Source organism: Dermacentor andersoni, chromosome 10 (genome assembly GCF_023375885.2).
Source record: "Dermacentor andersoni chromosome 10, qqDerAnde1_hic_scaffold, whole genome shotgun sequence".
Classification (NCBI taxonomy): domain Eukaryota; kingdom Metazoa; phylum Arthropoda; class Arachnida; order Ixodida; family Ixodidae; genus Dermacentor; species Dermacentor andersoni.
The window spans coordinates 26034223-26046592 of NC_092823.1; the positions used below are offsets into that span (position 1 = coordinate 26034223).

General features: G+C 45.6%; 1 protein-coding gene across 3 annotated transcripts in view; it reads left to right on the top strand.

Moving 5' to 3' along the window:
* LOC126519090 (locomotion-related protein Hikaru genki-like) overlaps positions 1-12370 on the top strand; it is a 119652-nt gene that overhangs the window by 103192 nt on the left and 4090 nt on the right. For all 3 annotated transcript variants that reach the window (XM_055065261.2, XM_055065260.2, XM_050168706.3), the window contains 2 exons: positions 1954-2295; positions 6419-6610. In XM_055065261.2, coding sequence (XP_054921236.1) covers positions 1954-2295; positions 6419-6610 — 534 coding nt within the window. The remainder of the gene's footprint in view (positions 1-1953; positions 2296-6418; positions 6611-12370) is intronic.

A 12370-nucleotide genomic window follows, 5' to 3' on the forward strand; every position in this document is an offset into this window, starting at 1 on the left:
AAGGCAGACAGAAACATACTGGTAGACGAAAGTGTTACATCCCATTCTAGTAGTACATTCCATTGATCGTTGTTCCTGCATGCGCGCTCTGGTTTTGACAAGGAAAATGTGCATACGCACACTAGAAGTCAGTGTCTACTAGAGGTCAGCGCGCATACGGCTTTGTAGATGGTGTATGCGCAAGCAATAACAAAGCCAGTTACATCCTTCCTAGATGTAGACGGAGGTTGAAAAATGAAGTTGTGTACTTGACGGTATATTTTCCAAGAAACAGGACACGACGTAGGTTCAAGCAGCAACTCCATAATGGGAGCAATCCACGAGTTCTGTTGCTCCTGAAGCATGTTAGTGGCAAAGAGCGAGCATTCCTTGTAGTGTCATAGCGACCTGTATACTGTATTCTGTAAGTGTCCACCGTATGAAATGTCCATTTCGGCCGGTGCTGACTGGCTGCAACAGTGCGTGCGAGAAGGTGGCAGGCTCGGGCCACCCGCCTCGTCCTTGGTTGTATCCTAGCCTGGAAGATCAGTACTTCACCAGCAGCCAAAATGGACAGTTGACTATGTGAAAACTGGTGTCATCTAGGTACCCCCCTATCCCACGCAAGTGGGAAAGGGCACGACGGATGCAATCCGCGAGTCTTACCGCGGCTTAAAAAGCATATCAGTGGCGAGCATTGAAACTGCGTCCTATGTGCATGCAGACCGGTACGACACCAGTGGGAAAGTTGAGCAGAAAGCGGCAAATATATTACAATAATAAAAAAACTTTGCTTGATGTCCCCAGACGGCACCAAAGCCTATGTCGTCACTGAGGCTGTTGCGGAAACTTGAACACGGCGCCACCACCAGTTTTCTTTTTTTTGTATTTACGTTTTTTTTTGTCTGGCTGACCATGACTCCTCTCAAGATGAGAGCATGATAAAAGCTATATTTTTTACTTCAGGTCAACATATTTTTTTAATGTCCGTTTATATGTAGGTAACTGCCATCAGAAAGCAATTTTTTCCGCTCGTCCCGCATTCATATTTAGACATGACGCACGAAAATCAATACAACTGGAACAAGTTCGCGCAGAGGTGACTATTATATAAAATTGCAATTTGTACGAAAAAAAAGCAACCGTGGGGCCTGGACGTTGATATACTGGCAAAGAAACTCTAGCATAGCCGCGTAGTAGGCATTCCAGATGCAACAAGGCGGGGGCCACTGTAGCATCGTTGCAATTTGGCCTCTACATAAAACTGAAAACACAGAATGTAACCTGGTTTGTATTAAACATAAGCAATGGCGTCATGAACTTTCTACGGAACTAGTGTGGATAAGGGGAGGACAGTAGTGTTGCAGACATTGCAATAACAGCTCAGAAGTGCAGGAATATGGAAAGTTAGGCCAGTTGGCGGAACTTCAGCATGTAAATGCATAAACCATATGCAGTGCGTCCGGTCAATCAGCCAATCGCATCATCACAATCACATGACTGAACCGGATTCTAAGCGAGAAAGGTTCGTTATATAGAATAATATAGTGCTTTTTTGCGAATTATACGTCGTAGGCCCTGGTGAGCAATCACACGTAAAACATCATTCACCTGTCACAGAAAAGAAACCTTTCAAAATTGATATACTTCTCGCTGTACTGTTTTTAAAAATAGTCTTGGGTTTTAATATACTGGAGGTCCAGTACAGGGTGCATAAAAAGCAGGACCAATTGTGGAAGTAGTATTAGAAGAAGCAAAGCTAATTCCGGAGGCGAAAGGGAAGTTTAGCGCCTGACTTTCCATGAATCAATAATCATGAGTCTGATGTCTTCCTTTAAATACGCAAGCAATAATTATACGTCATTACTGTCTTCGTGTTATTTTTCTCTTTAAAGTGCACTAATTGTGAACTAGTGCACTAGTGAAGACGGGAAAACCAGAGGTTTTTCCGTCTTCACTTTTTGGTCGTTGCAGCGGGGAACACAACAGAAACGACGCCGTCCATTCATTACGATGGCCTGGTGGATGACGAGTGGGCATCCTCTGACGACAACGGCAGCCTTGTGGTGCGACCTGGCGCCAATCTGCGCTTGAAGTGCCTCTACCCTCGGAGTCTACTAGGCGGGAACGTTACGTGGCTTCATAACGGCAGCGTCTCGCGTTACGGCGCTTCCGTCTGGGCCAAAGGAGGTCCCAGGGACAGTGGTGAAAATGCATACATGTTGGAGATTAACCGCACCACACACCAGCATTCTGGGATGTACAGCTGCGAGACGCTGAATGGGACACGCCACTCTATCACCATCAAAATATTAGGTAGGTAATACGGGTTTGCAACAACTGTAAAGGTCTAAAGTATACAGGTATAAAGGTGCGAGAGCGTCGCACACAAGTTGGGCCAAATAACGGCAAGTGTTGCGCAAACTGCGCATTTCTCGTCATTTGGCACAAGGATAGGGTGCCTCGACAGCAGCGAACAAAAGCGGCACTATCGAGGCAGCCTAGCACAGGAACTTACCGGAGCGTTCTTTGCCTGATATATCGCTTTTGTTCCTTGCACTCTGAATCCCTAGAACTAATCCTGTATTTTTTACTCATGGAATGTATTCTCGCCAGTCCCCTCTACAATGTACAATTATGTACCTTGAGGGTATCACAAATAAATAAATTAAATAAATGTGCAAAGTAAAGTGATTGGAGAAAGTCACTGCGGAACACCAGAGGGTCCCTACTCTGCCGTATTTGTCACGGTGATGAAAACCTATCAGTAAACTGACTACCTGTATCATTGATCGCTTTCATTGCATTTTTAGAATTTTTTGGGAACTAACCAGATTTTTTTGCCACCATCCAACTGTATTCGCAGGCCAATCCTTAATATAGTGCAGTCCAACCCCGCAGAAAGAAATCGCATGGTGGTAAGGTAGCACCGTGCGGTGGTACCTGTGGTACAACTTAAGAACTGCATAGTGACCTGCTGGTAAGGGGACCATTCTCGCATTCTTCGCTCGTGGCAGCTGTCTTTTTGAGAAGCTTCCGTTTAGACGCTGCGCCTCTGGTCGCAGCGTCTGTTACCGGAGGTGGACGACGATGCCGCACGTGGTTCCGAACTGGTCCTTCAGGAAGTGACGCTTCAAGTACTAGTTGAGTGGGGCGCGCGGGTGATGCACGGTGGTATTGGGAGGGCTGCCCATAACACGTAGGGCAACCTGGGGCTACAAATGACCATCACCTAAACCATGCTAAGCGCATTCTTGAACAGCAGCCGGAATTCTTCGTTTTGCGACTTCCCAGATATAGTTCTTGAGCTAGCTAATCTGCGCAGAGAACGGAATCCTGGAAAGAGCCAGAAGAGCTCAAGGAGTGCCTAAAGAACTTGCGGTCAAGGATCGAATTATTAAAAATGCTTGTTTACGCTAGGGGGACATTAAGGTTTTAATCATACTTGGTATCACCTGAGGCTTTTGAAATGGGCTTCCCATTTCCTGGTCAAAAGCAAAAAAAAAAAAAAATAAAATAAGACGCGTTTAGCTAGAGAAATTTTAGCTGCGCGAAGTAAAAGTCGCTGAAAAGTAAGATACCTACATAGACGTGCGCGTAGAATCAGCTGTGTGACCTGCACAACAGGGTAATACCCTTAAGAATGCTTGCATTTGCAACTGCAAATACAAGGTTTTAGATACAATACTTACTTAAAAAATTGCGTCACAGTTCCATTAACATTGATTGTATAGGGTAGCCGGTCTGAAAATGCGCACGAACGTGATTCACAACGTAGGACAACAGTATATTAGGAGACGGTTCTCTTCCGCCCACTACATACTAATGGCTGTTCGCTACAGATACTGTTATATGTTACAGCTGACTGGGATTCTAGACTCAAGCAATAACATATGACAGTGTAGCCCAAACGGCGATACATCGACCGCCATAGCAAGGTTTAGCACTGCAATTGGGCTCCTCGCACGGTGTTATAAAAAAACTTGGAGGACGCTTAAGCTTCGCCTTTAATAGTGGAACGTAACAGCATTCAAAAGTCCCCGACTACTTATCACGCTTCCCCGCAACTGCACCTTATGTAACCGTAATGTTTACCAGGAAACGCTGGCGGCGAGCGCTATGCACGAAGGTGAGTGGGTGAGCTTTTTTGTAGAAACGCGGCCTCATGCGTTGGCCGCGGATGCGTGGAGGCGAGCGCCATCTGGATGGTCTTGTTTCAAGGAACCGAACGAGCCGCGCCGCTCTATGTGTGGTATAAACGCTGGAAAAGAGGTCTTTCTTTGAGTTTCCGCGTATCAGAATTGCGTTTTCTGGTATATTCAAATTAAAATCCGACGCTATCATTACTGTAGGATGTGTTTAGCTTATAGTTTCCGATTTTTCTCTGACGCATCTTACTTTGAGCGATTCGATTAGCTTAGTAACGCCTTTGGTCCACGTGGAGAGCCTTCGTGTTTGTGGTTTTGAATGGTTTTTCGCCATATGACGTCCGACGCCTATAGCGGATATTTTGCAACACGGGGCCTTTAACGCTATCGCCCTAATACACGCAAGTGCGAAATGTTGGCACGACGCAGCACATAACGCAAATCCGGCTCGGTAGAGAGAATCGCGCCCTGGCAGCTAGCCGGCGTCTCACAACGTCGCCGGGATGAAGAACGCCACAAGCGGCGTTGCAGGCGATGGCATAACCGTCGGCATTAGTCAATTCCCAGCGAAATATTAGGTAACGTTAGCGTGACCTTTAGAGCCCTTTCCGCTGAGAAGTAGCGCCTACTAACAGCAACTAAGCAAGGACACTGGCGTGCTCACGTGGTCGTGCTTACAATGCTCATGCCAGCAGTAGCAGGCAGAACTTTGCCCTGGCTCCACTAGCGAGTTGATAAGGCGTAGCGTTGACGATGCATCGAATGCGCTTCGTCGTTGTTCGAGCCAAGCGAACTTAGTGTATCTGAAGGCACTATGAATCTCCGCGGGATTCAGGCATGCGCCGTCTATCGGGAGAGCACGACAGATTTGGCGGGGCCAACGGCGCTTTTGCGCCTCGAACATCCTTACATCTGTTATCGCGAACGCAAAATACCTCATAATCACATGACATTTCTAAGAGAATTACGCTGGCTGCTCTGCTGATAACGTATTCGCAACTGCAAGTACTTAGAAACTACGCTTACTTTCTGTGAAAAAAGAAAGACTCACTTGAAGGGCAAAGCCACACGGGCAGTCTTGTGGTTGAGATCGAACTCACAAATTTCTTATTCACAAGTGCTCGCTGTCATTGGCCAGTCGCTTCCGCGACAAGTGTGCCCAGCACCAGGTTCTGCTAGATTTATTTGTACGAAAGGTTTTCGCGCGTGAGCTTTTTGCGAATCGAGACCCAGTTCTATTACGCCGTAGAAAGGAAATGTGCGGTGTTGTACCGTGTGTATGGTAGTAAGCGAATATTGTAAGCGCAGTTGCATGCCGATCCACAAGATAGCCAAGTACCATCAATTTGCCAGCTAGGCCATTCAAAAGCACATACAGCGCTGTCCCGTTGCTGTATCATGTGCCCCTTCACTTTCAGGCTCTACCAAAAAAGGTAAGTGGATCCACCTAGATCACTGATTTTCAAAGACGGAGATACAGAAAAGAACTTGCTTGAGGCATTTTTTGAGTGTACCATGTGTCTCTTCCGATGAACCTCGGAAGAACTTCATTGGCTACGTCTGCCATACGCATTCGATAGACCTTAGAAATTAAGTAGGTACGGCGGGCAATACATAGAACAATGAAACAGAGGTGATGACTGTTTTGTGGATGCCTCAGAGGTAACTGTAAGACAAGCTGTTGCGTTCACATTATCGTACACAGCCACCTAAGTGTAAATTCTGCGTGAAAAACTGCTGAACTGCAGTAGCGCTCCTAGCTAATTTCTGTATTTTAAGAGGGCTATGTAAGCAGCGTTTAACGTAGTACAATAATATGCTCATTAGCAACTGTTAGAAAAAAATAAGTGGATACACACATGCTGCTCTCCAGCAATCCTGTTTACTGAATCAAACTTGTCTTTCGTCATATCGCAAATAAACGAATCGCATGGAAATCAGTGCATAACCTTGTGACTTCGTCTATCCGTTTGGATGCGGGGCGTTGAACCATTACGCGAATATCCTACAGCTAAGCGCAGTCAATCACTCCAGTAAGTATAAAACAGAATTGCAAGACTTCATGTCCCGAAACTGCAGTGTGCTACAGTGGGCCGTAGTGGTATGCTCGCGTATTGGTTTCGACCACCTGGTGTTCTCTAAGGTGCACCTGAATATAATTGCACGAGTGTCGAACACAACGACATCACGGGAATACCGCATCGGAGATATATATGGTCATCGCACTCAAGTGGTCTAGTAATACGAGTATTCACTCAAGAAACTACCTATACTCTTTTGCCTGTTTGCAGATGTGCACTGTAATACACCTACGGCCCCTGAGAACGGCGAGGCGCTGGTCAAAGGATCCGCGGGACAGGCTCTGGTGGGCAGCAAAGCTCACTTCCGTTGCTTCTTAGGGTATGAACTGCGCGGGTCCGACGTAGCCACTTGTCTGGGAAGCGGGCGTTGGTCACTTTCGTCACCGAAGTGCGAAGAAAGAGGTGAGTAGGTTTAAGAAAGTCTACACTATGCGAAGTTTCAATATTTTAAACCAGTGCTCCAGTGGCAGTGACAAAAGATACAGACTAAAAGTTGGAGCCGGTGGCACAAGCAGTAGGCCACACAGCAATATCTCTGGCTGCTTTAGATGGAGTGACAATAAATACATGTTTCAGATAGCTTCACGACAAAAGGTAGAAAAAAACGAGGGAACTGACAGTGCGCTGTTTTTAGGACTTATTTTATATTGAAAACAGGGGAGAAGGGAGTACGTAGAAAACTGGCAAAAATAATGTTATCAAAACTATAATAACTTCTAAAGGAGCGAGACCTGGCAAAAAAAAAAGTACAGCGGCATACAGGCGAAGGTTGGGATAAGATGCCAAAATGAATAATGTAAGAGTAGGCAATGTATTGAATTTCGCTTGTTTATAGTACTTTTGATGTTCAGTTGGTTGGTCTCTCCGATAGTATGCGAATGGGGTGGCCTCCTTTTGTGTTTCGTCTAAGTTGGTTACTATATGTGGTGACAGAATGCCTTTGTTAGCAAGGGGCGGCGATCCTTCTGGCAGCGCGACATTCGGTGCTCATAAGCACTTGTCGAGTATATACGTTTCTCTTGCTTTTGTTTTAGGACATGGTTCCCATAGTCTTGCTTGGGCCACTCAACTATATTAGTAGCAGTACATATAATATCGTAGCGACCTAAAGCAACACGAGTAAATAAAACAAAGTGGGCAGGCACTTGCCCACAATTCAATGTAACTGCTCATATTCCATCACAGAAAGCCGAGTTTTCCATTTGTAGCTAGCGCCAACTGCATCTCTTCGCCTTTGCCTCCTTTCCTAACAGCAGCGGCGGTGGCATGTTGCTTGACCGCCAGTAAGCTCGACGTGTGGTTACTGGCCGCGTCGGCCATCTCGCGGTTTCGTTCGCGCCAGCTCTACCGCAGAACAACTCACGCGTCCTCTGTGGCAGGCGCGAAATTGTGTAGAAAGCCCTTCTTCACGGCTTTTCGAATGGTACCTTTACAGCGAAGCTGTGTTAGCTTCTCAACGATTTACGGTGGGCAGTGGCATGGTGTAGCGCCTTGCTTTGTACCGAATGCAGTCTACATCGGAGGCACCAAGCGAAGCGGCTTTCTGCAGCGCCCTCGAGGCTCTGAAGCGCATCCCTAAACCTTGGTATCGCTTTCAATGCTTGGCCTTCGGGCGAAGCTGCCACTTTTTTTCGTTAGAGTATTTGCTAAACATTCTCATATGCGGGAGGCTAAGTGTGCCGAAGTGAAACTTTGCAATTAGAAAGCAGACCAACTGAAGATTCCAGCAATGAACCTTTACGACTATCTAGCAAATGGCCTAAAAGTGGTGTTATTTACAATTTGGCCAAGAAATTAGTAATGCGTTCGGGAGAGCTTTATTGGAAACCACGGTTGATGTCTGTCTACTAGGGTGGCGAATATTGAAAATTTTCAATACTAATTGCATAATATGTACTTGCGATTCATATATGGAAAAGAGTTATTCGGCGGGTTCAAATATTCGAAACTGACGTAAGTTTTCAAAACAACCGACTCATATAGTCTGGTTCCTGTTCTCTGCATGATAAACAAAGTACCACAAATTATCGGAAGTGATCAACGACAAACCATTTTCGTAATAATGCAGACACAAAATGACATATGGAAGCTTTCTTCACTGTTTCCGGTCCCTGGCCTACATGCGGAACTGTAATTCTTGCTTGTGGTGTCTCGTTTATTGCATGAAATTAAATATATTCTGGAGTCGTACGTGCCAAAACTGCGATATGATTATGAGGCAAGCCATAGCCGGTATAACTCTGTTAGTTGTGTTCTAACGTAGTTGTTTTCGTAACCTACTGTCGCAAGCCAGACATCAAATTCTCGGGAACAAGCCACCGGTCTGACAGCACGTGGTGTGGGCACATCTGGCCCTGCGTTGCCTTACTGTGCCTTGCTTGACGCTTGTGCTGTGGTGGCTCTTTGGGACGGCGGCCGCGCTTTCGTTTGCGTAATGTTGGCGGCATTTATTAATCAACTGTTCCTTGTACAATTAGATTTAAATCTTGTGGACAGTCTTTGGTCACTGTAGCACAAGCGACCTACAGTTTCTCTACATCTTAATAGTGCGGAAATACCTGCAATATACACTTAAGTTTGGTACTGGGGATCACCTAGAGGTTGGATCATGAAACGCCACTTGTGGTAGGCCGCCTTGGTAATTTACCAGAATTTGCCTAAGCAATTTTTAAGAACTGCGGTCGAGAGTGAAGGCCAGGCTGCCTCAGTCAAATTTCAGTTCAGTGCACATACCTAGCGTTTTTGTTTTAGCTGCACCGAGCATTTAAAGTCAGAACGCTTTCTCTGTAGATCCGGCCCCGTGAGCAGCTTTCGTTTCTCCTTGTTGTCTGCGGCGTTGGCCTGGGGCTTTAATTCCTGCGGGCCGCTCAATTTACAACGTTATTCAGTCGGGCGAGCCGTGTCCATTTACGCCGAGCCTGCTGTTTACGCTTTGATCATAACCACGTTTGGTGTAAATGCACTTTCTCCGGTAAAACTGTCTCGAACGCAGGCGTGCAAGTTGTATTAATCAAAAGGCAATAATTGTAGCAGATACGAACAAAACTTGCTCACTGAATGCAAAAAAAAAACAAAGAAAAGGTGTGCTACAAAGGCAGCGCAAGCGACAACCTGCTCAGTGTAACCGGAGTTAAGCGAAATTATATTAATGCAAGTCACTGTTCAGCGAGCCACTAGCTAGCCTCGCACACGTCTTTCATCATCTACGTGTCATTCAAGGAATCCAAGACTCGCTTGAGCATTAAATGCTGAATTTCAGCTTACGCAGAAACGATTCTTGAATCTGAGTCTTCCTCAGTGGCACGTTTAGTGGCGTATACAACATTTTTCACATATCCCCAGGGGCGTAAATCAAAAGGGAAAACTTTCGAAGACGTGCTCTTCACGGAAAACATCGACTGCGTCCTGTCCATTGAAGACGGCAGGCGTTTTGAAGGCAACTCATTGACCTACGAGGAAATTCCAAAGGATTGCCGTCGTGCTGACGCCATGTTTTCTCTGGGACAGTTAGACGCGTTTCGGTGATGAACTGTCCAACGACTTATTTTTTATTTATTTATGTAAGTACCCTAAGGGCCCCTTAGGGCATTACGTAGGGTGGGGGCGAAAAAGTTCAAGCGTAAGTGGAATGTGTACAATGCAAATATATGAAGGCATTAGGAACCACAAAAAATAATCTAAACATTTAGCAGAAACAAACAAAATAAAAAAAGGAAAGAAAAGAGAAACAGAGTTTAGACAACATTTGGTAGCGTGAATAACGCATAAGAACCTAAAATGCGATGTAGACAATCAGTACCCATCAGAACACGAGTTTAAGGATACAATTGAATAATGATTTAGGTAAACAACCTACACAGATACATATAAGATGAAATGGAATGAATTTTTTTCAATGCCAAGCACATGAAAACACTGTTTAAGTAAATATTCAAGCAAATGTGGGTTCGGACAAGTTGACACACTCTAAAAAGGTTAGCAGTGCTGCATGAAATGATGATGATTCTGTAAGCGAGACAACGTTTGAAGGTAGCGAGTTCCATTCGGCAATAGATAAAACTAGAGGCGAATTTCGATAAGCGTTATTCCTGGCAAATATAGGTTTTACTTTATGAACACTGTCTGTGCGAGTCGAGATGTGGGGAGCCGGAAGAATATAGGGTTGAGCGAATGCACTATTGCTGCGGTAAAGGCTATGGAAGAACGACAACCGTGATAATTTTCTGCGCATATCAAGTGAAGGGACATTAAGTAATTTTTTTAAGGCGGACGCCCTTTGATATGGAGAGTATGAAGTTAAGATGAACCGCGCAGTCTTATTTTGAACTGATTCGCGTAGGTTCGTGAGATTAGTGATGGGGGTGCCAAATTATGGACGCATATTCTAAAGAGGGCCTGATAGGAGAACTGTATGCAGTATTGCTTTTTTGTATAATGTCCCAGTAGACGTGTCATAAAACGAAATTGAGGCCCGATAGCTGTCATTGTAAATCCCACCCTCTAGCCTTAACCTACCAACGTTCTTATGCTTAGCTAACCAAGCCAGTGGGGTTTCACATTTCCCCAAGAATGCCGATTGCGAATGTTCCCAGCTGAATTTCCATGAAACCGGGCTTCATTTGTCCAAATGATTTTCTTGAGAAATTCAGGCGACATCGACGTCAGATACGCTCTTTTTGTTGCCAGTTTTGATATCAAGGCTCCTGCCGAAGGGAATTAATTATTCGGGTAGCTTCCACGCACATGAACTCCACTATCCAAATTTGGTGGTCGGGCTTGGTAGTGCCAAAGACGGACTCGGAAGTACTCGTTTGCTATAGCAAACTCTTAATTATACTTAAATCTTAATTAGGAAAGTTTCATTATTTACCCTCACAGGTGAGGAAATTGCTTTTCATCTGGTGGCTGCTAGTTCGTAATCTGGAATGATAACCACAACATTACCGTGATTTTTTATTTTCTAAGTTTTAAAGATTTGGTGCTAGCGAAAAAAGTACACAGTCGGTACAATGAACTGTCTATCTCGAGACGCGGGCATCCGGATCTTATATCAGCGTAAAACCGGCGGATCATGCTCGTTTTCCTGTGTATGTCTTAAGCAATTTCGCCGTTGCAGAAGTAGTTTTGACTATCTGTGGCCATCTCACAGCGGGGTATGAGAGTGGCCAACATAGGAGTCTTTCATGTGTCGTAGCGCCGCAAGGCACCAGAACAAACAATGCCACCGGTAAGTGCGCTAACTATCACTGAGTTTTATTCAGAAAAATGGCGGTCCCAAATGCTCTAGGCCCACTTGCTGGCAAATCCAAGCGTAAAGCTCCCAACCCAGAGCCGTTGAGCGAGACAGAAGAGGAGGATGAGATGGCCGAGCCGATCGAAGCCACAGCTGCCGCCGCCGATCCTCCGGCCAAAATAAACAGCAGAGGCAAGCTAGCTGCCATAGAAAACACCCTAGGACGCATTATGGAAATGTTCTCCGGAATGGAGACGAGATTAACTCAACTAGAGAGACCCAAGGTTCAAGCCAAAGGCAGGCTTACGGTGTCGACAGTGCATAATCAGGCGAACCCGAACCCCGAAAGTAGGGCTAGAGGGCTAATTGATCATTCTCAGTAGACAAACTGGCGAACACAAATAGCCACAATATGAAAATCTGGCAGTGGAACTGCGCAAGTTTCCAGAGGCGCAAGGCCCCATTGGGACAGCTTATCAGGTCTATAGCGGACAAGCCACAAGTTATATTGTTACAGGAAACGCTATGTACAGCAGAAATTTCACTCTCGAGATACCGCAGGATAGCACACAGGAGAGAAAAGGGCAGAGGTATCGCTACCTTAATCAGAAAGAACATCTCGTTCGTTAAGCACGAGGTCCGCGCGTACAAAGCGGGCTTCGAGGCCCAGTTAATACAGATCGTACCCAACAGAACAATCAAATCTAACATTTTCATTCTCAACGTGTACAGCGCACCATCGGACAGGAAAAGAGAGTTCAAAACATTACTAGGCACCACGTCGTCTAGGACGGCGAGAAGCGCGCCTCTCGTTGTCGCGGGTGACTTTAACGCACCCAATACGGAAAGGGGGTACGATTACAAAAGTGCAAAAGGAACGAACTTGGCCTTCAACGCTGCAGAGCTCGGCTTAATACTCGTCACAGACC